This window comes from Penicillium macrosclerotiorum, assembly GCF_028827735.1.
Source record: "Penicillium macrosclerotiorum strain IBT 26536 chromosome Unknown utg000006l_segment0_segment0, whole genome shotgun sequence".
Lineage (NCBI taxonomy): Eukaryota > Fungi > Ascomycota > Eurotiomycetes > Eurotiales > Aspergillaceae > Penicillium > Penicillium macrosclerotiorum.
The window spans coordinates 3,818,747-3,843,775 of record NW_026643085.1 but is presented as its reverse complement, the minus strand read 5'-3'; the positions used below and the strand labels follow the sequence as shown (position 1 = coordinate 3,843,775).

At 49.2% G+C, this 25,029-nt stretch overlaps 9 protein-coding genes across 9 annotated transcripts; 6 read left to right on the top strand and 3 right to left on the bottom strand.

The window, feature by feature from the left end:
* Positions 1-457: 457 nt before the first annotated feature.
* Positions 458-1,240, top strand: N7462_006665 (sterol desaturase family protein; the record flags this gene model as incomplete). Its single annotated transcript, XM_057078383.1, has 1 exon — positions 458-1,240. One exon carries the CDS (start codon positions 458-460, stop codon positions 1,238-1,240), a length of 783 nt encoding a protein of 260 aa, XP_056933963.1.
* Positions 1,241-2,420: 1,180 nt separating this feature from the next.
* N7462_006664 (sodium:solute symporter family protein) lies at positions 2,421-4,677 on the top strand (the record flags this gene model as incomplete). The annotated part of the gene is made up of 3 exons (XM_057078382.1): positions 2,421-3,318; positions 3,412-4,481; positions 4,564-4,677. The coding sequence occupies 3 exons, from the start codon at positions 2,421-2,423 to the stop codon at positions 4,675-4,677; spliced, it is 2,082 nt and encodes a 693-aa protein (XP_056933962.1).
* A 2,402-nt stretch (positions 4,678-7,079) lies between these two features.
* gel1 (1,3-beta-glucanosyltransferase gel1) lies at positions 7,080-8,465 on the top strand (the record flags this gene model as incomplete). Its single annotated transcript, XM_057078381.1, has 1 exon — positions 7,080-8,465. One exon carries the CDS (start codon positions 7,080-7,082, stop codon positions 8,463-8,465), a length of 1,386 nt encoding a protein of 461 aa, XP_056933961.1.
* A 393-nt stretch (positions 8,466-8,858) lies between these two features.
* N7462_006662 (aldolase) lies at positions 8,859-10,787 on the bottom strand (the record flags this gene model as incomplete). Its single annotated transcript, XM_057078380.1, has 2 exons — positions 8,859-10,230; positions 10,345-10,787. 2 exons carry the CDS (start codon positions 10,785-10,787, stop codon positions 8,859-8,861), a joined length of 1,815 nt encoding a protein of 604 aa, XP_056933960.1.
* Positions 10,788-11,290: 503 nt separating this feature from the next.
* On the bottom strand, positions 11,291-13,254 carry N7462_006661 (acetyl-CoA synthetase-like protein; the record flags this gene model as incomplete). The annotated part of the gene is made up of 5 exons (XM_057078379.1): positions 11,291-11,634; positions 11,690-12,399; positions 12,465-12,504; positions 12,561-12,839; positions 12,894-13,254. 5 exons carry the CDS (start codon positions 13,252-13,254, stop codon positions 11,291-11,293), a joined length of 1,734 nt encoding a protein of 577 aa, XP_056933959.1.
* A 331-nt stretch (positions 13,255-13,585) lies between these two features.
* On the top strand, positions 13,586-13,957 carry N7462_006660 (uncharacterized protein; the record flags this gene model as incomplete). The annotated part of the gene is made up of 2 exons (XM_057078378.1): positions 13,586-13,769; positions 13,827-13,957. 2 exons carry the CDS (start codon positions 13,586-13,588, stop codon positions 13,955-13,957), a joined length of 315 nt encoding a protein of 104 aa, XP_056933958.1.
* Positions 13,958-14,111: 154 nt separating this feature from the next.
* On the top strand, positions 14,112-15,620 carry N7462_006659 (acyl-CoA carboxylase subunit beta; the record flags this gene model as incomplete). The annotated part of the gene is made up of 5 exons (XM_057078377.1): positions 14,112-14,201; positions 14,259-14,569; positions 14,642-14,892; positions 14,960-15,053; positions 15,104-15,620. The coding sequence occupies 5 exons, from the start codon at positions 14,112-14,114 to the stop codon at positions 15,618-15,620; spliced, it is 1,263 nt and encodes a 420-aa protein (XP_056933957.1).
* Positions 15,621-16,096: 476 nt separating this feature from the next.
* N7462_006658 (acetyl/propionyl/methylcrotonyl-CoA carboxylase subunit alpha) lies at positions 16,097-18,555 on the top strand (the record flags this gene model as incomplete). The annotated part of the gene is made up of 2 exons (XM_057078376.1): positions 16,097-16,311; positions 16,359-18,555. 2 exons carry the CDS (start codon positions 16,097-16,099, stop codon positions 18,553-18,555), a joined length of 2,412 nt encoding a protein of 803 aa, XP_056933956.1.
* A 295-nt stretch (positions 18,556-18,850) lies between these two features.
* On the bottom strand, positions 18,851-24,711 carry N7462_006657 (Zn(II)2Cys6 transcription factor; the record flags this gene model as incomplete). Its single annotated transcript, XM_057078375.1, has 14 exons — positions 18,851-19,488; positions 19,551-19,778; positions 19,842-20,151; positions 20,203-20,359; positions 21,060-21,297; positions 21,362-21,650; positions 21,708-21,945; positions 22,381-22,622; positions 22,699-23,585; positions 23,649-23,977; positions 24,053-24,163; positions 24,232-24,308; positions 24,364-24,556; positions 24,641-24,711. 14 exons carry the CDS (start codon positions 24,709-24,711, stop codon positions 18,851-18,853), a joined length of 4,008 nt encoding a protein of 1,335 aa, XP_056933955.1.
* Between the last annotated feature and the right edge of the window lie 318 nt (positions 24,712-25,029).

The window sequence follows — 25,029 nt, the reverse complement described above, 5'->3', positions numbered from 1 at the left end:
TTAATCAATGCCAGCTTGTCATCTCAAACTACGATATCTCTAGTGCATTGCAAACTCGATAGACCTCTAAAAGGCACCGTGTGAAAAGTAGCCTTGGCGTATAAATTATCCTTCTATGTTGCATCACGAACTCACCTTGAAACCTTGTCTTTACGAGGTCCAAGGAAATTAGTGTGTTTTTTTTATAGTATTATTATGAGCAGGATTGTTGTGAAGGTTGAAATGTTGATCAGCCCCAACCGAATCCCTTCAAATTCCCCATCACATGGCATCGTCTAGCCGAACTCCACCGATCCCGATGCTACAAACTTTTGCCGATCGATTGCGGGGGAAAAGCTTCCAGGGGCCGAGAGTTCACTGGTAGAGACTCTCTTCATTTCCCCTCAACACCCGTTCAATGCGACTGAGATCACTGCAATCAATAGAAGAATCGTAACAAGAACCTTCAGCCAACACTATGGAGTTTCTTCAGGGCTTCTCCCCGTTGCTCTCCACCACGACAGCTTTGTGGTCGAACCTCGTCACCACGTACTCTGCGCAACGGATCGAGTTCGTGGGGACGCTGCTGGTCCAGATTTTGTCTTTCTGGATCCCATCTATTGGCTATCTTCTTCTCGATACCCTCGCGCCTGCCTTCTCGCAACGGCACAAGATCCAACCCGCACCGAAACAGCCGACAAGTACTGATATCGCGCGCTGCTTTCTCGTGGTCACCCAAAACCAAATACTATCATCGGTATTGCACCTGGGGCTGATTTACATCACCGAGAAAGCAGGTTCCAAATCCTCGTACCGCGTGGAGGCAAGCCTACCTGCAGCAGCAGAACTCGCTCGCGACTTTCTCATCAGCCTGCTCTTGCGTGAGGCCATGTTCTATTATAGCCACCGACTGCTCCATCTTCCGTACTTCTATCGACGCATCCACAAGAAGCACCACAAGTTCACAGCTCCGATCGCCCTTGCCGCTCAGTTTGCTCACCCTATTGAGCAGATCTTCGCGAACGCGCTGCCTATTTCGCTTCCACCACAGCTGCTTCGGAGTCATGTGTTGACTTTTTGGATCTTTCTCTCCTGGGAGCTCTTCAACACGGCTACCGTGCATAGTGGATATGACTTTTTCCATAACAAGGCTAAGATGCATGACTTGCACCACGAAAAGTTCAATCTGAATTACGGCTCTATTGGGTTGTTGGACTGGGTGCATGGGACCGACAAGCTGGGCAAACGTCACTCGGAATGAAGTCAATAGCTCTATTATCTCCCTTGAGCGTATGTTCAGACGGATTTGGCGAATATTTATAATAGGACACCCCCACTTTTCACTGTATATAGTACATCCTCATTCAGCTACCGCACTGAACATTCTGCCTTGGATTCTACGCTATCCCCTGTCTAACCATTCAGTTCTAGAAAACAATTGAAAGAATATACTCGTGTACCGCTCATAGTTCTGTTAAATGTAATGATATTTATTCTTCATTGGGTTACTGGAAACATATGGAACGAAGACATCTCCTGTTTCTTTCTGCGAACTCACAGTGCGTCCGAGTCTATTCTCTCTGCCTATTTGATATAGTAAATGTAACTTATGGGCCTCGAATTCACTGCGAGATCTTGGTTTAGAAGCCCTTTCCTCATTGCTCGCTCTGTTGCCTGAATGAATTTGAACTTTTAAGGATAGATCTCAGTATGCTCATGCATGGCGAAAATTTGAATGGGGTTCGAGAGCTTGCAATATCTTATCTCCTCTTTTTTTTTCCTTTTCGGTAATAGGCCGCTAATCGCATGGCATTCATAGTCTTTCTAGTAATTCATTGGTTAATTCCTGATAGCCAGCCCAACCAGGAAGTGGTTTTCTCCCTCAATCACCCCTTTACCCTTAACTTCTTCAACCTCTCATCTTCGTCATCCATTAGCTTCGGCATTAGGAGCAATTCATTGGTCTTTCAAATGTTCCCTTTCAAGGGTCCAAATATAACACATGGCGCAGGTCATGGATATGATGCTGGTCACACAAGCTACGTCTGTTCAATCCATCAAGCGAATGCCATATCGTTCTTCATCTACTCCGACATCTAAGTGACCGCAATGTCTCCGATAGAATCAGATTGCACATTCCCTTATCAATGCGGGTTACACACTCGATGTTATTAGCTTGAATATTGTTCAGGAAAGTCCCGGTGCTTATCAGTCTACCCCAACATCCCCGTTGGGGTAGTTGGGGCCTCACAGCGACAATCGTACCCCAGTTTGACTATTTCTTATCTACGAGGCATACATGAATAGAGGTGATTATGATAACGCAATGATTGGACAAGAATCAGTCCGGTATAAGAAGGGTTTCCCTGTAACGACTAAATTGCCGGAGATCTATCGAACCTCACTTCAATCTCTCCATTATCTGCCGAACTCATCCAGCTATGGGCGAGCTCCAAGTGCTCCCCGCTGGCGCCGGCTACGGCATTGTCATCGGCATCGGGGGCCTCTTCGCCCTATTCATGCTCAGCTTAACCTGGCTACAGAATCGATACACCCGGTTCTCAACCCACCAAGCCGAGGAATTCAACACAGCCTCTCGCTCGGTCAAGCCGGGACTCATTAGCGCCGGCATCGTCTCGTCCTGGACCTGGTCCGCGACGCTGTTGACCAGCTCCACATTCGCGTACCGCTACGGTGTCTGCGGGCCGATGTGGTATGCGGCGATGGGCACCCTCCAGATCCTGCTCTTCGGCCTGATTGCTATCAAGATCAAGACTCACGCGCCTGGCGCGCACACCATGCCGGAGATCGTGCTCCAGCGCCACGGCCGCGCCGCCCACCTGACGTACCTGTACTATGGGTTGGCGACAAATCTACTCGTCGGTGCGTGCCTCGTACTGGGCGGAGCGCAGGTTTTCGGCGCGCTCACGGGGATGAACGTGTACGCAGCAACGTTTTTGATCCCGGCAGTCGTGTCGGTGTACGTGATTGCGGGTGGGCTGCGGGCGACGTTCATCGCGGACTACACACACACAGTGATTCTGTTCGTGGCAATTCTCGTGTTCGGGTTCTTGATTATGGCGACGAGCGACGCTGTGGGCAGCCCCGGGAAGTTGTACGAGCTGTTGCTGGAGGCGTCGAGAACGATGCCAATTGAACGCAACACGGACGGGTCGTACTTGGCGTTTCGGTCTGTTGGAGGATTGATCTTCGCTTGTGATTTGTTTGTAGCTGGGTTCACGACTGTTTGGTTGGATCAGGCCTATTGGCAGCGTGCAATTGCGTCGAAGCCGGAGACGTCAGTGAAGGCGTACATCTTGGGAGGCATTGCGTGGTATGGTACGTGAGAAGAGGCTTTTCCCAGAGGGAACTCGCACGATGAGTCGATGCCAATTTCGTCCATTTTGGGTTGCTTCCCTGACAATAAATTAGGAATCCCGTTTGGCTTTGCCACGGCCATGGGCCTTGGATGCGCTGCACTGGCAAGCGATCCACGGTTTCCGACCTATCCTAGCCCTCTGTCCGATGCGCAGGTCGAGGCAGGCCTGTCCGCCCCAGCGACAGCAATTGCATTGCTGGGGAAAGGAGGCGCGGTGCTGATGTTGATATTGCTCTTCATGGCCGTGACCAGCTCAACGTCTGCGGAGTTGATTGCCGTGTCTTCTCTATTGACATTTGACGCGTACAAAACATACTACCGACCCCAGACAGACTCGACGGCCTTGGTACGGCTCAGCCACTGGGCAATCACGGTGTATGCCATCGTCTTAGCAGCGTTCTGCTGTATCCTCAACGCTGTTGGTATCAGCCTGACTTGGGTTCTAACAGTCTTGGGAGTAATTGTGGGCGGCGCTGCTCTCCCTGTCGGCCTGATTCTGCTGTGGGAGCCCATGTCGACGGTGGCTGCCATCGGAGCTCCCTGGATTGGATTCCTTTGTGGAATGGTGGTTTGGTTGGTGACGGCCTGGAAGCGCAATGGAACGATAAGTGTTGTGTCTACGGGGGACACGACCAATGCCTTGGCGGGAAATCTCGCATCCTTTGGAACGGGCCTGATCATGGCGGTGGTGTTGACGCTTTTGTTTCCAGCGAAGTATAGATCGCGGCAGGCACCCGCTCTTATGGGTGTGAACCCCGGAGTGGCCCAAGCATCAGCCGCAGACGAGTCTAAATCTCCAACAGATACAGAAAAGGATGGACAGGACGGGCGCACTACAGAGTCGACATCTGATGCAGGGATAGCAAACTCGCTGGCCCCAAATGAGCCGATCGGCTATGTTGAAGCCAACAACATTGAGCCCGTAGATCCTGTTCTCGCCCAGAAAGGTACCCGCATTGCCTGGATCGCAAACGCGATCTTCTTCCTTGGGGCCATTATTTTGGTCCCGTTCACCCTATTTGGTACGGGCTATATCTTCAACCAGGCCTTTTTCACCGGGTGGGTGGTGGTGTCAATGATTTGGATCTGGATGAGCGTGGTAATTTGTGTTGTATACCCCGTGGTAAGTGCTGTCGAGCATCATGATTCGAGACCCTGGGTTAAAATGAGGAGTGGGACTGACCATCGTCATTTCTGCATTCCAGGTGGAGAGTACGGGGGCCTTGCGGAGCCTTTGGGGCGGCCTGTGGGTCGATTTGAAGGCTGTGCTGGGGCATCGAAAGCAGAAAGCGGCGGGCGATCATCGTGTGCTAGCCTGAGCGTGAAGGAAAGATTTTAATGTTTTTTGTTTTTGTTTGCTTTTCATTTCTTTGGAAAGACCATTGTACAATGAGAGGACAACAGATAGATCCTGGACGACTGGGATCAATATTAAACACCGTCATGATTCATACTAATAGTGGGGCTCTCAGGTGTTTCCGATTACTGTGCTGCCTGCAAACCCTGAAAACCCTGAAAACCCTTCCCCAGCCGTGGTCAATAATGCCGGGTGCGATGGGCATATGATTAGCCTTTGGAACCAGTGAGTCTTCGGCTAAAAGTCCCACTTGCTTCCAAAGTGGTTTTTTTCTCCTTTCGCTACATTCCCGACCAAACGAAGCCGAGGCCTCTGGGCTCAAGACACCAAGAGCTTCCAAGAGACTCCAAGACACCCCAGGTCTGGTGTGAGGTGAGACAGCGCCCGCACCCGCTGGGGCGGTTGTACAGAGTGGAGCATTGAGAAGCCACCAATGCATCGAGAATGGGCCATGTCATGAGTCGCGACCATGGATCCACCCAAATGAAGCGAGGGGCCCGCGCATGGGATTGGACGGGTGTGGGCGACCTCGTTATGAAAGGTCTGATTGTTTCATGAGAAATCCATGAAATTAATTATCGATATGTAGATGTAGATAAATAATTTTGCTCTGGATTCCGTGGTACGATCTGAGTCGGTCCATGCACCTTCCAGGAAATGGCTTTGTTTTTATAAAGATAGAGCGACTCTTTCCCCAAGACAGAATCAGCTGGACTACGGTCGCAAAAAGGAAGAAAAAACGCGAGTACTTCATGTTGTGCTGATTCTAGTATGTGAATGGATGTACCTGCTGTTGCGAGCCGATCGGCGAGACCAGCTCCACCGCCGAGTGAAAGGCATACGCGTCTTCTGCCAAGCCAATATTCATCTGGTGATTATTGCAGTAATTAGTGTGGCCTGTCGGTGGAGAAAGAGCCTAAAGATAAAGACTATGAGGAAAGGAGGAGAATTATCAGGCTTCGAGGCTGTACTGTAGTATAGTTTGATAGGCGCGAGCAATTCTGATTATTATCATTACTGCGGTTAGTTGGGGAGTTGTTGTGCATTGTGTGTTGTTTGTCTAAGCTGATAGGAGGATGACCTGTTTCAGAATACCGTTGACCCTGGTGAGACTGTTACATCGAATGAGCCCCAGGATAATTATAGCTATTGTTGGTTTGGCCTCTGATCTCAACCCTACAGTAGACTAATGCAATTTGCTCCGTGCGGTCCTAGTGAAATATGATTTGATCTGGAGTAGGGAGTATAGACACGCATTGCCATCGGTTCTCTGTAGTACCTGATTAGTATGTCTTGTTGCAGATGGCTACCCGCTTGTCATGCGGATTCAAGGGATGTTTCGTGGGCGCAGACATCCAGCAGTGGCGCAGTGACTTGCCTGATTATACATACGAACAGGAAAAGCACACTGACTCAATCCAGAAACTACATGAAATGCCCAGAGCTTGAGAAAAAATGGCGTCATCTTGGCTGATTAGCATAGTTTGAGAGACCTAGTGACCGGCGGAAAATACCAGTCCAAGCCCAACAGGCCAACCGTGTGAGCGATAGTTCTTGACCGGTCTGATCTAACTAGATAACTAAATAACTCAATAAATAACCTACCGCAACAGGGCATTGAATAGGCCTGAATTAGTTCTTCTAATCATCTCAGTTAGACTCCTTGACCTTTCATAGGTGAAGAGGCTAGGCCACCCTGAGGCGTTTGTTTCATACTTTTGTTTCCCGGGCTCCGAAGGTTCAGGGCCCGAAGTTTCCACTTGGGACCATTGCATAACGGCCATCGGGGGCTCCCACTGGCTCCGGGGGGGTCCCTGGCGGGGCGCCCCTTACCCAGGAGACCCAGTGCAATCGACGAATCGTTGTGTAAGTACAACAGCTCACGGACAAAACTGGACGAGACGGGCCCATTGAAGCAGGCCCCCTGCCAATCACACTCTGGCCACGGCCGAATCACAGCCAGGGTCTTGGTCCCTTCTTGGCTGTGCTCATGCTGACTGGGCGGCACTATCCCGTCTGCTACTGGCGACTGGAGACCCAGAGACGCCACGGCCGATCAGGGACCAGGGATGAGGGTCCCCATTAATAGTACCTGTGCTGTGTGCTGTGTGTGCTGGTCATGATTGTATGGGGAAACACAAGGAAGTATAACCACCTCCCCCCCCCCTTCCCCTTCTTCCTCATCCCTACGTTCTTCCTCTCCTCCGCCCATTCTTCTTTCCTCCCACACTCGTTTCTTTCCCGTCCCTCATTTAGACACTCGTTAATCCAGCTCTTTCTTGCGAACCCACGACCTCTCTTCATACCCAACTCTCCATTCCACCTCATTTCGTTCCTCCTAACCGCCAACCCTTTATTTCCACCATGAAGGCCGTCGCCTCCCTGGCAACTGCCATCACCCTGGGTGCCCAGGCTGTTCTGGGTGCTCCCTCCAGCACGCTTACTGCGGAGAAGCGTGCCACCAGTGTCACCCCCATCACCGTCAAGGGCAATGCCTTCTTCAAGGGCGATGACCGCTTCTACATTCGCGGTGTCGACTACCAGCCCGGTGGTTCCTCCAAGCTCGCCGACCCCATCGCCGACAAGGAAGGCTGCATGCGTGATATCAAGAAATTCAAGGACCTGGGCCTCAACACAATCCGTGTGTACTCTGTCGATAACTCCCAGGACCACGATGACTGCATGAACGCCCTGGCCGAGGCCGGCATCTACCTCGTCCTCGATGTCAACACTCCCAAGTACTCGATCAACCGTGCGGATCCCGAAATCTCATACAACGACGTCTACCTGGAGTACATCTTCGGTACCGTTGAAAAGTTTGCCAAGTACAGCAACACCCTGGCCTTCTTCTCCGGCAACGAGGTCATCAACGATGGTCCCTCCTCCAAGGCCGCCCCCTACGTCAAGGCTGTCACTCGTGATCTGCGCTCTTACCTGAAGTCCAACGGTCACCGTCAGATCCCAGTTGGCTATTCCGCTGCCGATATCGACACCAACCGTCTTGAGATGGCCGAGTACATGAACTGCGGTACGGATGACGAGCGTTCGGACTTCTTCGCCTTCAACGATTACTCGTGGTGTGACCCCTCATCCTTTACCATCTCCGGCTGGGACCAGAAGGTCAAGAACTTCACCGGCTACGGTCTTCCCCTGTTCCTTTCTGAGTATGGTTGTAACACCAACACCCGCAAGTTCGAGGAGGTCAGCGCCCTGTATTCCACCAAGATGACCGGTGTCTACTCCGGTGGTCTCGTGTACGAGTACTCTCAGGAGAGCAGCAACTACGGCCTCGTCAAGATTAGCGGCGACTCTGTCACTACCCTGGATGACTATGATGCCCTCAAGTCCGCCTACGACGAGACCGCCAACCCCAGCGGCGATGGCAACTACAACAGCACCGGTGGTGCCAACGGCTGCCCCAAGAAGGCCGCTCCCAACTGGGATGTTGATGGCGATGCCCTCCCCGAGATGCCCACCCCCGCCCAGAAGTACCTGAAGGAGACTGTCAGCACCTTCCCTGGCTTCAGCGGCAAGGGTAGCCAGAACGCCGGTACCCAGTCCACTGCGACTGCCACTTCTGGTTCCGGCAGTGCTGGCAGCCCTGGCAGCACCAGCGGCAGCAGCGCCGGTACCACCTCTTCGGGTGCCGCTGCCAGCTTGAAGCCCTTCAGCTTCAGCATGGCCCCCGTCGCTGTCGGCTTGGCGACCTTGGTGTCTTCGCTGTTCGGTGCCACCGTCATCCTTCTGTAATTTGTTTGATGGCCTGTTTGGTGTTTGCATCCGAGATCCCCCTCTCGGTTCTTGGCGATTTTGCACTTCTTTTTTTTTTTTTTTGCCTCTTCAATGGCTTCACTCGACTGATTGCTTTTGATCCAACGGTGCAGGTACGATGTTATTTCTTTGGGCTTGGCTTTCGATTGTACAGTAGGCCATAATTCTCGCACTACGACTACTTGTGCTCTTTCTTTATTTCCGTCTCATGAAAAACGATGCGTTGAATAGCTTCAATTATGTGTTCTTTAAAGCTGCATTGATTTAGATCCAGACTGGCAGTGTATAGATATTCCGCTTTGGTCAGCCCAAAAAGCGCTCTTAGTTTAGAAGGCATCCCATATTCTCCATTTAATTGCACGACTTCCAGAATCACAATTTGGACTTCGAGTGTCGTTGCATGTATGCATCCCAATCCACCTTCCTGCCCGCTTGAAACTCTTCGACCCCATGTCCTCCATCTGCCCCAGGGCGCATCATCTCATTGAACAGTGCTTGGATCCCTTCAGCCTGTGCTGCTCCGCCTGCGTGAGCCCACGCGAGTTTGACCAGATCTTTCGACATTCGCGAAGCGTCTGGCGACGCCACTCGCAACTCTCCCAACAGACTATCCAGTCGCTCATCTAACTGTTCCAAACTCTGCAAGACATCAGAAATTAGACCGCGGGCCTTCAATTCCGCGGGTGCGACCGGCCTCGCAGAGAGCATCGCCTCGCGCGCAAACGCTACGCCCCATTCCCGAATCACATATTTCGAGATCGTGGCCGCGCACAGTCCCAGCTTCACTTCGCTCAGTGTCATGATCGCGTTCCGTGCACAAAGCCGGATATCGCACGAGAACGCGAGTCCAACCCCACCCCCGAACGCCGGTCCATTAATACATGCAATAGTCACCTTTGGCGAGCGGTCAATGGCCTCGAACAACGCGGTCAACCGCATAAACTGCGCGTCACTCGTCGAACTGCCCTGCGCCACGGGCGTACTCCCTTGCCCCAAATCCATGCCTGTACAAAAGAATCGGCCGACGCCCGTGATGACGATGCGCGCGGTCTGTGGGTCTCTACTTGCATCGTTGATGACCGTCGTGAGAGCCTCGATCATGGATAAAGTTAGGGCGTTGCCGTTTTTCGGGCGGCTCAGCACGATTTTCAGGTTCACGCCGGAGCGGTAGAGTTCTAGGCCGTCTGGTTCTGAGAGGAGAGTCCACTGCAGGGGCATATGTTGTGGCTTTGATCTGGGGGGAAGTGATGGTGCTGGCTGGGCCTTAATCGCGAATGCATTGCCGGCACGACTGGAGTTAGGCTTCTTCAGCTGCTTTGAGATCCACACACCCGTATCCACGAGCCGGGTCAGGTCAATGCCCGTGCTGACTCCAGCGTTGTGAAACATGTACACCAGATCCTCTGAGGCGACGTTGCCTTTCGCGCCGGGAGCAAAAGGGCACCCGCCGAGGCCGCCGACGCTGCTGTCGAACACGCGCATTCCGCAGTTATATGCTTCCCAGACATTGGCGACGGCTTGGCCGTATGTGTCGTGGAAATGGCCGGCTAGTTTGGCTAGGGGCACCCCGTGTTTGGTCAAGTAGGTTATTAGACGGCGCACGCTGGCAGGCGAGCCAATGCCGAGTGTGTCGCCGAGGCTGACCTCATAGCATCCGGCATGAAGAAGAGCCTTGATGCAGCTCAGGACGGCTTGCTCTGGGGTTGTGCCGTCGTATGGATCTGCGAAAATGCAGGAGACGTACCTGGGATGGCGATGTCGGTATGTCAGTCCAAATGAATCGTTTCAAAACAATAAGAAACAGGATATCAATATATACCTGTTCAGTGTAACAAATTTAGATCCGAATAAGACTCACCCTCGTACTGCAACGTTCGACTTCAATGCCAATGCGGCGACTTCCCGGGCCCTTTCCATCCCTTGTTCGACCGAGCAATTGATATTTGCACGACTGAAGCCCTCCGTAGCGCTAATAAAAACCGCAATCTCCCTCACACCGTGTTGAATCGCAATCTCTAGGCCCTTCACATTCGGGACTAGAACCGGCAGGCGCAACACGGGATTCTGTAACAACGCCTTGACCTCAGCACTACCGAGGACTTCACGACAATCGGCCAACTGGGGGATCGCACGGGGAGACACTACAGAGGTCAACTCGATCGTCCGCAGACCGGATCCTTCCAGCCGACGGATCAAGTCCAGCTTTGTCGCGGTGGGGATCTGCTCGGCGATGTTTTGGAGTCCGTCGCGGGGCCCAACTTCCACGATGCGCACTTCGCGAGGCGTCGTTGGTGCAATCATGATGGTCGGTATGGATACTGTTGCTCTAGGAAACACGGGGTCTTTGAGCGTCCTCGATTTCTATTTCGTGAGCATCACTGCCTCCCGAGCCGCGGCTAAGGCGAAGTGATCGCCGGGCTCCGACGGCTGTCGGACCGCGACGGTCTCTTCGTGTTGGCCTCGTACCCTCAGCCGCTCCGCCCGGTCTATAATTGAAGCTGGGGTGGGTTTCCGGACCCCCGGACCGAGAGACTTTGGCGGGGAACGAAGGATGATCAAGCTCATTGGCCAGGTGGGCCATGGGAATCTTAGGTATCGGTGTTCGAGTGCGTTCCAATCACCGAACTGAGGGCACGAAATTACAGTATATTCGTGTATCCCGGACACAACATGGGTGTCGTTTCGCTTGGAAGCCTCACCATCTATAATTACATCGTTCACTCTATACTATTCACATGTTGGAAATGATCGGCCCAACCTGCCAAAACGGGAATGCGAATCGTCCTTGCATTATATGCGTTCCTCTATAGCTTCGCTTTACGACTGCTCTGACCAACCAGCTGATTTCCTATGTCCCGCATGATGTGCTTCTGATGCTTTCCACTCCCTGTCTTCGGGAAGTCATCGCCAACATGGGCATCACCAATCCAGAAGATATGCTTTGGAGTCTTGTGTCGTCCGAGCGTTTCTCCAACCCATTGTTGAATTTCAGTCTTCGGAATCCTCGGAGCACCCTCCACTGCTTTAAGGAAGCAACCCACGACCTCCCCGTACTTGTAATGCCTGATCCCAACCACGCTAGCTTCGCTAATCGCTGGATGAAGCACCAATCGCTCTTCGATCTCTCGAGGGAAAATATTCTCGCCGCCTAAGAGCCAGCCTCAGTATGGAGTGGTTTATCTATGAAGAGGATGTCGACTTACCGCGAATAATCATATCCTTGATCCGACCAGTTATTTGGGCATACCCGTCGTGATCTAGGAGGGCTTCATCCCCCGTGTGGATCCACAAAACCCCATTCCCATCTTTCCGCATTACCTCTCTTGTCTTCTCTTCATTCTTCCAATATCCCTTCTGTAAGGCGAATCCACTTGTACAGAGTTCCCCCCGCTGGCCGAGGGATAGAATGTTGCCGTTTTTATCAACAACTTTAGCACTGCTATGCGGAATAAGTCTACCAACAGTAGTAAAGCCTTTTTCATCGGAGTCACTAAGCGCAGTGATAAATGTAACCGGACTCGTCTCGGTCATGCCATACGCAATCAACATCTTCTCCACCCCCATCTTCGTCCGTAGCTCACTCATCAGACCCTCCGAAACGGCAGAGCCGGAGGCTAATCCTGTGCGTAGACGTCGCGGTCGCTGACCTGTTTTATTTATCACTTCGAGCTCGGCTACGAACATGGTCGGCACACCAAGGAGCACAGTTGCGTCCTCCGCCACAATTGCGTCGACCACTTTTCTCACGTCAAAAAAGTCCGACGGGAACACAATCGAACTGCCATGCGTGAAAGCGGCAAGAAAACCGAGAACTAGGCCGAAGCAGTGGAATAGAGGTGGAGGGCAACAGATCACATCCTCTGGGGTAAGTTGCATGGCATCGCCAACGAACCGCGCATCGTTTAAGAGGTTGCTATGAGATGTTAGTTTGGCTCTAGTTATCTTTGATGTGATTTGCTCTGGTTTGTTAGAACTCACACATGACTGAGCATCGCAGCTTTGGGAGATCCAGTGGTACCTATATCCTTGATGAGCCCCTCGTCCCTAATGTTTTCAAACTTATCGTGGCCATACCGGAAGTGAATTGGAGATTCAAAATATCCTCGGGTCTCACAGCGTCTTCTGCATGTTGAAGAACGCAGTCGGTTATGAACACAGAATGCCCATTCGAGCTGAAAGTACTGTAAGACTGTATTTCGACACCAGGAGTGTCTGCTGCACAGTTTCCAAGACACACAACTCGTTTCAACTCCGGCAACTCTGGGTTCGAGGATGAAGTACCGCGAAGGACTTGTATATGAGTCGAGAGATCTCGCATGCCGATGTTACAAGCGACGAAGACTAATCTGCAAGCTATAACCAAATCAGTTATAGAATCCCACCACGGAACATTACCTCTCCACTTACAGCTTCTATGCACGGCATTAAGTAGCTCGGGGGGAGTATACGTGTTATTCAATACGACCACAGGACACCCAATTCTCGCGCCACCAAGAAAGACCTCGATATATTGGTAGCAATTACCTGCCATTATGCCGACACAGTCACCATGGCGCAGGCCCATTTCGAGCATAGCTTTGGCGAGGAGTTTGCTCCGATCCATCATTTGGCCATAAGACAGCCGCACCGACTGCCATGGAAAAATAATTGCAGGTCTATCATTAAAGCGATTGGCCTGTTCGTTCATAAATTTACCCAGAGTTGTAGACCATAGAGCGGGCTCTGTCGGACCATGCACAAGGGCGAGGTTGGCGTCCACTGATCCCATGATGAATACCAAAAGAAAAGATTCTCAAGACTATAATCTGGAAATCCGAAAATTATTGAAAAATGTCTCACAAAGAAGAATAATAATTATTACGCCGGACTAGTTTTTCAATGTTCCTTCTGCATAGTTCGGACCCATTTCTACTTCGGACCTGTTTGGGGCTGACCCGCACGCACGGGATGGTCCCCGGGCTTCGGACCGATCATGATTTATCCACTCTCCAACTTAAACTTCTTATGTTGGTCATTTGCGTTGGGAAGGATAGTTCAACGGATCCAAAACATCCGCTGCTTGCGAATTATTTGCTGGCTCTAGGTTACATATCTTGACGATGGCTACCCAATCTTCCTATCCTGCACTAAGCGTGAACCTGGATCTGCGGGGCGAACTGTTCCAGGCAAACAAAAATAGCTGGGCACCTGTGTTGGAAAGGTTTGAAAAAGCATTGAAACAAGTCTCGGCTGAAGGCAATGATATCTCTTTAAAACGCCACCAAAACCGAGGCCAGCTACTGCGTGAGTGCCAAAAGTGTTGCTGAGCTTGGGAAAAGGTCGCTAATATTTCTAGAGCAGCAAGAGACAGAGTTGCGCTTTCACTGGACCAAGATTCGCCCTTCTTAGAGCTTGGTGCTTTTGCAGGATTTGAGAATCCAGATTCGACGCCTTGTGCGAATCTCATTGCCGGCATTGGAAATGTTTGGTAAGATCGGTTGGAGTTTGAAATGATTATGTCCAAATGGTCTGATGAAACACTCAGTGGCCGTCCGTGTTTTCTCATGTCGCATATACCAACACAAAGTGGCGGGGCATGGAATGAAATGACTGGTAAAATGGCCTTGAAACTTTGGAACCACGACCATGTCTGATGAGCTCTCAGTGCTAAAAGTAAATCGAATGATGGAGATCGCCTTTGAGAACGACCTACCACTCATCTCCCTGGTCCAATCAGTAAGAATGGGACTTCGAAGCTTACATTTGTGATGATACAGAATCTAACACTTCCAGGCCGGCGTCTTCCTACCACAACAATTTCGAGTCTTCCACAAAGGAGGGCAGCTATTTCATGATCTCGCGGTTCGTACCCAACACGGTAAACCGTCCTGTGCAATTGTCTTCGGATCATCAACTGCAGGTGGCGCATATCATCCCGCCTTATCGGATTATACAATTTTCGTTGAAAATCAGGCCCAGGCATTTCTGGGTGGACCGCCTCTTGTAAAGATGGCTATTGGTGAGGAAATTGAAGCGGAGGAATTAGGCGGTGCCAAAGTCCATGCGATTACGACGGGACTCGCAGATCAAATCGCGACCGACGAGTAAGTACACAAGGTCTTTTATTTGTAAAACGTGATAATACCTAATGTCCTCGCTAATCCCAAGATGTCTAGATTCGACGCTATTCAAAAAGCTCGACAATGGGTTGCTTCACTACAGATGAGAACTCCACGAGGACTCAAACTGATTGAACCGCTTGCTCCACGCTATCCCATTGAAGACATACTCTCTCTTGTGAATCCAGATATTCGCAAGCCATTTGATATGTGCGAAGTCATGCTGCGTCTTGTCGATGACTCCCGCCTCTCCGTATTCAAACCGAAATACGGGCCAAATATGATAACGGCCTGGGCACATATCATGGGTATGACTTGACTTGAAACTGAAATGACCAAGATCTGAAGAGTTAACCTTCACAATAAAATCCTTAGGATTTCCTGTCGGAATTGTTGCCAATCAGATTTCTGTCATCAACCCTAATGAAGCAGCAAAAGCAGCCCAGTTTATTCGGATGTGTAACCAGCAGTGAGTCACTACCCCTAGAACTGCCTAATATGGTGTACTAATTTAGCTAGAAATACTGCCATTATATTCCTGCACAATGTTACAGGGTTTATGGTTGGCGCTAAGGCGGAGCATGCAGGCATCATCAAGATGGGCGCTCAGCTTGTATCCGCAGTCAGTTGCTCAACAGTCCCCCACATTTCTATCATACTTGGCGCCTCATACGGAGCCGGCAATTACGCAATGTGTGGTCGGTCCTACAAACCCCGTTTTCTATTTACCTGGCCGACTGGTCGGTGCAGCGTGATGGGTCCTGACCAACTCTCCGGCGTGATGGAAAGTGTGCAAATCGCAAGCGCGAAGTCCAAGGGCCAGACTCTGTCAGCGGAGAAACTTCAAAAGCAAGTGAAAGAGTTCCGTGACCGGGTCCAAAGAGACGCGGAATGTTACGCGACTAGTTCGATGCTGATTGATGATGGCATTATTGATCCTAGGGACACCCGTGATGTACTGGGGATGTGTTTGGAGGTGGTAACCCTCCAAGAGGTCAAGGGAACGGAATCGCACCACTTGCTTGCAAGAGTCTAAACAACCTCATGCATATTAGATAGAATTTGAAGAGTAAATTATCAATATATAGCAATAAATCGAATGAAGGAGAATTGGCTTCGCATTTCAGACATACACTATCGGGTTGTTTCAATAAATACATTATTACAGAAGGTAGGAACTATTCTCTTCTCAAGCTTATGGAAAACAAATAATACCTGCAGAAAAAAATAACTGATATTCCGAGGGGCCTATTCATCAACTGCTGGCTGAAGTGACCATGCTCGAATTTGCTCCAAACACCTTCGATTACTTTCGGTCCGGCCTGACCCACACCACTGCCGTCCGTGGGTTCGGACCGATTAAAAGATCCCCGGAACGAGAACCATATGGGGGTGGCCAAAGATCGAATGACCATGGGCCTTAGAAAAATCTTCATTTAATGGCTGTCAAGCAAATACTCCCACATTCAGACCGGTCAATTCGCAATATTTGGAAAACTCTTACATATCACAATGCTTGGAGCCAAGGCTCTTCCAGGAAACGGGGAGAACAGCAAGAATAGTTCGCCTTTCCGCGAGCCACTTTTTGTTGCAGAACAACCACTAGGACCAGATGGCCGACCTATCATCCAGAAGGTCCTAATTGCCAACCGTGGTGAAATTGCGTGTCGCATTATCCGGACCTGCCGGAATCTGAATATAACTTCCGTGGCTGTATATGTGCAAGAGTATGTGTCGGATGCTTCCAGGTATGGAAAACATATTGACTAGTTAGGGACTCTTCTTCTCTCCACGTGCGCGATGCCGACGAAGCTATTAATATCGGAAGCGTTGATCAAAGTCCCGTCAATCCGTTTCTCGATATCGAGTTGCTCGTTCGTACCGCCGTGTCTGCAGGTGCACAGGCCATTCACCCAGGATATGGCTATCTGAGCGAGAATGCGAACTTTGCCCAAGCCGTGCGTGAGGCTGGGTTAATTTTCATTGGACCTAGTGCAAGTGCGATGTCTACATTAGGAGACAAGCGATCTTCAAAGGCATATCTGCAGAAACATGCACCTGATGTACCTCTCATCCCCGGCTTTTCGGGCTCCAGCCAAGATGCCGAAGCTCTGAGAAGTGCCGCGGAAGAAATCGGATTTCCGGTGATGCTGAAAGCGTCGGCAGGTGGAGGAGGAAAGGGTATGCGAATTGTGAGAGAAGTTAGCCAACTCAAAGATGAGTTGGAGAGAGCCCAATCTGAGGCACAACGCTCCTTTGGCTCAAGTGACTGCATTTTAGAGAAATACATTGAAAGCAGTAAGCATGTGGAGATTCAAATTCTTGGAGATTCTCTTGGAAAGGTGGTATCCTTTTTTGACCGCGACTGCTCCGTGCAGAGGCGACACCAGAAAGTGATAGAAGAAACACCTTGTCCATTCTTAAACGATGAGACGCGCCAAATGATGAGTGCAACTGCGATAAGGATCGCGGATCTGATAAACTACGAAAATGCCGGAACGGTTGAATTTGTTGTGGATGTCAAGACTGGGAAGTTTTATTTCCTTGAGGTGAATGCGCGCCTACAAGTTGAGCATCCTATTACAGAGGAGGTCACCGGCGTTGATCTTGTCGCCCTGCAGCTATTCACGGCAGCGGGTGGAAGCCTGGAGACCCTGCCGGCCATGCAAGGCATTTCTCAGCACGGCCACGCGATTGAGTGTCGCTTGTGTGCTGAGGACCCTCGAAAAGTGTTTTTTCCTGAGCATGGAAAGGTTCATCTATGGCTTCCAGCAACCGGTGCATTGACTCCAGGGCGTGACATTCGCTATGAAACGGCCATTTCAACGGGATCTTCGGTATCAATCTATTTCGATTCCATGATCGCCAAGATTGTAGTTTGGGCGCCTACAAGATCCCTAGCTATCGAAAAAATGGTCAAAGTGCTCGCGGAGACTGTCTGCATGGGTGTCAAGACAAACCAGCTTTTTATGCAGTCGTGCTTGTTGAGTCAGGCATTCCATGATCCTGCTTATACAACTTCTTTCATACCATCAAACATGGACGAACTACTCCGGCCTCCGTTTACACCAAAGAATCTGGATATAGAGAGCGCGGTCTCTTTGATTCCAGCCCTGGTTGCCAGAAATTTGTCTTATTATCTACCAACTGCATCCGCAAAGCGCAAACCTTTCGGCACAGTGCGTTCCCAATTCCGAAACCAGCATTTTGACTCGGTCAACATTCATTGCGATATTATAACCACCGTTGATTCGCCCTACCAAAGAGACCAAGACAAGATCAAGCCCACTATGATGTGCATTTGGAAGCCTCAGCAGACTAATTGTGGTCTTGGAAGCAAAGAAGTATGCATTGTCCCAATTCTGAGAGACGGCAAGAACAAGAAAGAATCAGTCTCGGCGGCCAAACAGATCTCCGCTCAATATAATGCTATCAGTAAAATGTTACGAGAGGGCTATGGACTCTTTGTGCAACCAAACAAAGTGAGTATCGAGTCATGGTGCCCTACAGATGGAAATCCAGGACGATTGGAGTCATGGAAGGCATCAACGATGGTGGTGACAATCAACGGGATCAAATTGCTTGCTCATGTCACTCTGCCGTCAACCCATCCGTATTCTATGGCTGGCCAAATCGATATCAGCCAACAAGTTCTCTGTCATTTTCCTTCAATTGGGACATATATTGAATTCAAACGTGATACGCTGCTGTCCTTCGCGGAAAGTACACGTTTAGTAGCAAGGGCCAATGAGTCCACTGAGCAAAAGACCGTGACTGCACCAATGCCCTGCAAAGTTTTGTCCATTCTCAAGGTCAACGGTGATCAGGTGAAATCAGGAGAGACGGTCATGGTAATTGAAAGCATGAAAATGGAGGTTAGCATAGCTGTGGCCGCTTGCGGAAAGTTTGAAACAAATTGGAAGCAAGGAGATGCAGTTGAAGAAGGAAAAGTTTTGTGCTCGGTTATATAGAAAACTAAACCCAGGGCATTCTTATTCTTCTTTGATTCTAGTCTCAAATTATTATACATGCTCTGCAATGGAAATTTTTCAATACCAATTATTCTTCAAAACACCATTTTGCTAAAAGCATTGCGTCGCCTCTCGACAAGTTCAAATGCGTAGTATATAAACGGTCATAGTAACGTTTTTCCCTCATAATCTGATTGGCAAATTTAAATTTCCTTCTTTCAAGTCCAAATACACATTAAAGAAACGTTGATTGCTCTTCCAAATTTATGGCACACGGGTATTGTAACATATGTACTCACAATCTGCTTTGGATCATTTTCATCCTCTTGATCTCTTGGTTGACGGCAAGTTCTGATAAAATCTCTTCACTGCCTCCACCCACAACCATTACACGCACATCACGGCTGATTTGCTCAATTCTCGAACCACGCCCGTTCTTCGAGTATCCTAGGCCTCCCATAACCTGTTGAGACTCACGGTTGGCCTTTTCAAGAGTCCGTCCTGCAAGAACCTTGAGGTTTGCGAACAAACCACCCATCCCGGCGTCATTACCATCCTTTTTGGCCATCTCCGATATGTACACCAGCTGTTCCATCCAGGCATAGCTTGAATCGAGGCTTCGGGCCATTTCACTAAACTTTGACCTTATTACTTGATTCTCAATTAGCTTCTTGCCAAAGGTTTCCCGAGTGATTGCATGCCGATACGCGTCCTCCGCGCATACACGAGCCATACGAAGGGATGTACAGGCCAGCCAAAGACGTTCATGGTTGAAGTCTAGGATCAACATCAGCTCAAATCCATACACGTTTGCAATTTTGTAAATGTCACTATGATACTGACTGTTCATGATAACAGGGAATCCATGGTTCTCCATCCCAAGTAAGTTGTTGATAGGTACCTTCACATCATCGAACTCGATATAAGTAGAGCCTGAATATGGTGCTGCTTATTAGTGATCATGAGGTCCAAGATTAAGCCGATGGAGTACTTGCCGCTCGCATGCACGCCAGAATTCTCAATCTTTTTGCAATTGACACCTGGAACTTTCAACGGAATTATCAACGCTGATATTCCCTGGGTTCCCTTGCCGCCGGTACGAACAGCCGCAGTGCAATAGTCGGCGAATATGCCATTGGTGATCCATTTTTTGGCTCCATTCACAATATAGAAATCACCTTTTCTTTCAGCCGTAGTTGTTATACCGGCGACGTCAGATCCAGCTTTCCAAATATTTTCAAATCAGCCTTTGGGTACCTGGTTAAATGAGGATGAGGAGGCCTCACCATCCGGTTCCGTAACACCTAGGCAGAACCTGACTTTTCCTTTAACCATATCAGGAAGAAATCGCTGCTTCTGCTCAGCATTTCCAAAATTGATCACTGGCGGTGCCCCGATCGAATTTCCGCAGCCAAGCGCCCATACAATTCCGAGGTACCCACAGCGTGCCAGCTCGTCGATGACAATTAGATCGTGAAATCCGTCCCATTCGTGCGGCTTGATATCGCCAGGAAGTCGCTGACCATCGAGGTAGTCCACTGCAAGAGGGAAGGCGCTGACTGCTGTATATCCCTGTTCTGCATGGCGCTGTTGAACCTATTTTAAAGTTATTAACTGGCAACATGTCACAACTCGTGTAAAGCGAACATCGGATGGAATAAAGCCTTGCTTTTCCCATTCCTCACAAAATGGAGTGATATGAGCATCAACATATTCTCGAACTTCCTTCTGTAGCCGTCGATGGGAATCGGTGTAGTAAGGACTATGTTCACGACTGAGCCATAAGGGGTCGGCGAATGGAGTACTAGAGAAAGAAGGCATGATTTTGAACAGACAAGTTATAAGATCAGATGAAGTGATCCGGTTCAGCCTCTCCTTGGTGACAATCGTTGTGAGATAAAGCGAATGTAAATATGATCTCTAGTTTTGAACCCCATTCCTCCCGTACAATTTGACTCCATATGACTGGACCGACCGGACCGGGCTGAAGTCATAAAAGGTTAGCGTATGTCGGACCGAAGTAATAATGCTTCCGATTGGACTATATTGTAGTTGAGATCCGCTTTCGAGTTTACCTACCCGTTTCGGTCTCGTGATTCTCCCAGGCATATGGGTACTTAACAAATGGAGTGGTGAAAATTGACTGGCTACAGGCAGTTTCTTCGACATATTGAATTTAAAATCCAAGACCCATATTTATACCGATGTTTGCTCTAATTTGAGGGGATGGTCTGGTGTCATATAGAACTTACGCAATTGTTTTAGGCAAAGTATCTTCAAATATATCTCAGTGATTTACGAGTGAATAGCAATGGAAGACTGCAAAAGCCTCGACTTGTTTTAAGGTCATAATTTAGCTATTGGCTTCATCATCCACGTGAAAGCGATTTCTTTAAAAGAAGTTGCCTGTAAAGCGAGATGATAGCCATCAGCAATATCTCCATCCTTGGAAATGAGTTAATCTATCAAATGCAAATAAAAGGAATTAATACGTATCTACTTACCTTTCTTTCAACATCATCATTAGGCCTTGGACAAGGAAGCCTTTTATTATCTGGGGGCTCAGTCCTTTGTACAGTCTCAAAATTCCTTCATTCTTGATGATATAAGCGAGAACTTCTATGAATCCTCGAAAAGGGATACCCTTGCGAGCCTGCGGCGGCTTCGATTGTAGCATTGTCTTGGCCACAATAAGAGGATGTGTTATGATGGTCGCGAGAACTTTGGAAGAGACGCCGAGAGCTAGCCAAAATATACAGATGAGTCAAATTTCTCGCATGCAGGAGTTCACAGATATTGTACGCACCGAAGGCCTCGAAAGAACTGATTTCTTTCCTGAGAGGGACCAAAGTTCCTCGCAACCATCCATAGCCCCCATATGTGATCATTGGATTGACGACAAGAATCAAATTGACCTTGAAGCCTCTCCAGAGCCTAGTCCATCCGTCCTTGCTCGCGAGAATGTCTGTTATGGTCTCCCACATGCTCATGCTAGCCTCTTTATACTTGTGAGTCTGTTGTCGCGTTGAAACCACAGAAATTGGATTAGTACAAAGTTGCGCCAGAGTGCCAGAAATAGCACCGAGGCCAAGTTCCTTTATGATGTTATTTGAATCAGATATGCCTTAGGCCCTGACCAACACTTGATGCACGCTTCGTATAGCTGCAGACCAATAGAAGTATCCAAAATTCATGGACGCTGTTCCCAAAATCGAGCTTTCAAGGCCACTGTATAGACTAATCACTCCACCCTCGGTAATCGTTTGGGACAAGAGATCGAGCGCATTGTTATACTCGCTGTCATCATGCACGGTATCATTGTTACCATCGTTACCATGGTTATGAAGTTGTTCTTGTGGTTGAACCTGAACTTGTAGTCGAGTCTTGGCACTGTATGATTATCAGTTGTAATATCACTGAGGGAAACTGCCAACCATACATATCAAGAGGGTAGACAAGGACATTCGCCAAGACAGCTGCGGCTGTTCCCGAAATTACGGCATTTCAAGGCGATATTTGATCCTTTTTGCACATGACGAAGAAAATCTTGCGCAAGTGATGTTGGCATGGGATGTCGAAGGATTTTTTTATTTTTGTGATTTCTGCTTACCTATGTTTTCTCTTCTCAAAAATGAGTAGACTAAGGTGAACGGTCCGTTCGGACCGAACACAGGCCGGGCCGATCAGAAGAATTTGGCGGATCGGATATATATAGTTCAAGCCAATTCATTGGTCCCAGGGCTATAATTCAAAAAATAATCTACTTCATTAAGTCGCATTGTTGGAGAAAGGCCGTCGGAAATATTGGAATTTTGAGCATCAAACCTTGAGGGTGGTGTACTAAGAACGTGAGGTCCAAGACTCAAAGAGTTGGGAGACGGCAGGTTTGAGGTGGCGGAATTAGAGGTGAGCGGCTCTTTGTGCGGTTCTGCCCCCAATATAGCGTAATCTATCATTGACCAGCAAAATTCCTCAGAGGAAGTATTCAGATCTTGACCTAAGCACATAGGATCCAGCAAGCTAGAAAAGCGATGGGAGATGCTGTGAAACTCTCGAAGTCGAACAACCTGGATTAAAAAAGATTATTAGTTGATGTCAGTTATTGGTAGACTGGGAATTCCTTGCCATGTTTGAAGCATGAACCCAGAGCTTGGCTAAGCTTTCCAGTGCTTCTAGGCACTGATTGTAGTAGTGCAGACTATCGGACTGGCGACGTGTTTCGCTTTGATGCTCAAAATGTGAGGCAAGTGAATGAATGCCCCCAGCAACAGCAATGCAGTAGGCATAAAATGAAGACTCGATACGGCACCCACTTTCTGTCGCCTCTAGCAGCAAATCCATCAGCCCTTTCGCATGGTCACATCCGGTTTCAAGCGCTCGAATGGAAAAGCTAGCTGGTGCCTTGGAGCCGAACGGGCTGAGGCGCAAGCGAACGAGGAAAGGATGATTCAAGAGGCAGTGACAAAGATGGAATAGAGCATGGGCAAAGATCAGATGTCCAATTTGCCGCTGGTCTTGTCCCTCCTGTCGGATAATTTTTGCAACTCCCCATGTGCCAATTTTGGAATATGACTCCAACAGGAGTAAGGATGAATTGATGGCGGCAAACTCTGATTTGGTGTCCCAGGGCGGGATGTCATTTGTCTTTATATTGTGATAGACATACCTTGTACAACGCCCGAGTATGGAAGCCATCAGCAGGACCAGAGCGAATCCACTCGGGCTTTCAACGAGCTCTGACTTCCAGTTGAGTAGCTCATCAAGGGTGTTTGTCTGCTTCCACTCGCCTTTATTGAATGTCTGCTCGTCGCAAGGTAGCTGGACAGTACAGTCGGCATCAAGAATAACCAGAGGTCGGGATCTACCACAGGAGATAAGTTTATCGATGAGATAGGCAGACCAGAAGGCTCTTCGATGTTCTTCCTGTTCCGTATAGGGTAGCCACGTATGGGGTTCTGTCATCAGATGAAGATCTTGAGAAATCCGAGCAGCCAGTCCGACTTTCAGCCAACCTGAGCTCACGCGACCAGCTATGCAAGGCAATCAAAATCAGCAAGTTTTGATTTTCAAGAAAAAAAGGAGTTTGCTCATACCCGTATAGTCCACCACAGCTAATAGATTAACTGTTTGGACTACATGAACATTTAAGCTAACCTCCACCGACAAATGCTCAGTCAGAACTGAGAGCCATGACTCTCGGGAATAGTTGTTCGAGGCATCGTGTGTCCTTCCGTTATAGTAAGGATGCGTGGAGAATCGGACAGCAAATGAAAGAACAGCTAGAACCAGACATCGTGGGAGAGAATGAGCTTCCAGCTTTTGGCGGAATGAGGCTTCCTGAAAGTATGAATATGGCTGATTGTGAACATGCTCGAAATAAGTATCAATCAGGGAGTTGAGGACAGGAGGTGGAGGAAATGTTCTGCATCATTCGCGTAGAAGGAATAGTCAGACTTTATCCAGGAGCTATGTAATTATCTTCCAACACTCGACTTACGAATGATCTATAGGGGAGCTTGCCAGTGGTGTGAACCTGAGAGCATCTGGGGTATGGCCAGTTTGTAGGACTTTTTGAGCACCATTCAAGTCTGGATTGGCGATCAGATTTCTGAACAGAACATTGCAAGATGGATGTCAGCCAGGATATTTTGGCCTGAAATCTGGATGAGTACCAACCCCCTAAAACTTGCACTCTGTTCACTAAGTTCCGCGAGGCGCGACTCGATCGTCGCAATACGGTTTAGAAGCTCTGTCTGATATCGAATGAGTATTGGCATATAATCTATTTGCTTTTGGCTTAAAACAGACGTTATTGAGATTATTGAGATTATTTGGATTGGTCAGATTGTTCGGATTGTTCGATATGGTCGTCGTCAACATCGGGGCTGTAGGGTTCACGCCGCATACGGTCGCTGAGTAGGGCTCGTAGACGCATACAAGGCGGTTGCGACGACAGTGGAAACATATCGGACGCTCGCCGGAGCATTTGGTCTTTTTCCTCCTATCATGATAAAAGATGGTTGGTGGTCAGTGACAGTCATATCGCTCGGCGGCTGTCGGCCAGTCGCACTTTGAGAATTCGTACCGACAGTTTGCGCACGCCTGGCGGATGCGCCTGATACTTGCTGCGTGTAGGGTATCGATACTCATATCCATGACAAATGCAGTCCTATGAGCACAACTACGGACGTAGATACTGCGAATTTTCCAATTGGCCTAAACCGACCGAGAAGACTTGCAAAGACGATAACGCGAAGCTGCGAGCTGGAAGTGCGGGGAAAGAAGGGCGGCCCGCGGAAGTTTGCCCGGCACCGCACTTCCCTGGATCTCCGTGCCATGGAATTATGGAATCTATGCGAATATCCCTTGACCATAAAAGGCCCTATTGGCGGGCATAAGCTACAGCTGGTTTCAGCTCGTTCGAGACAACCAATGAGCCAATGGCAGTAATTGAGAGATTCCAGCATTCTCAGC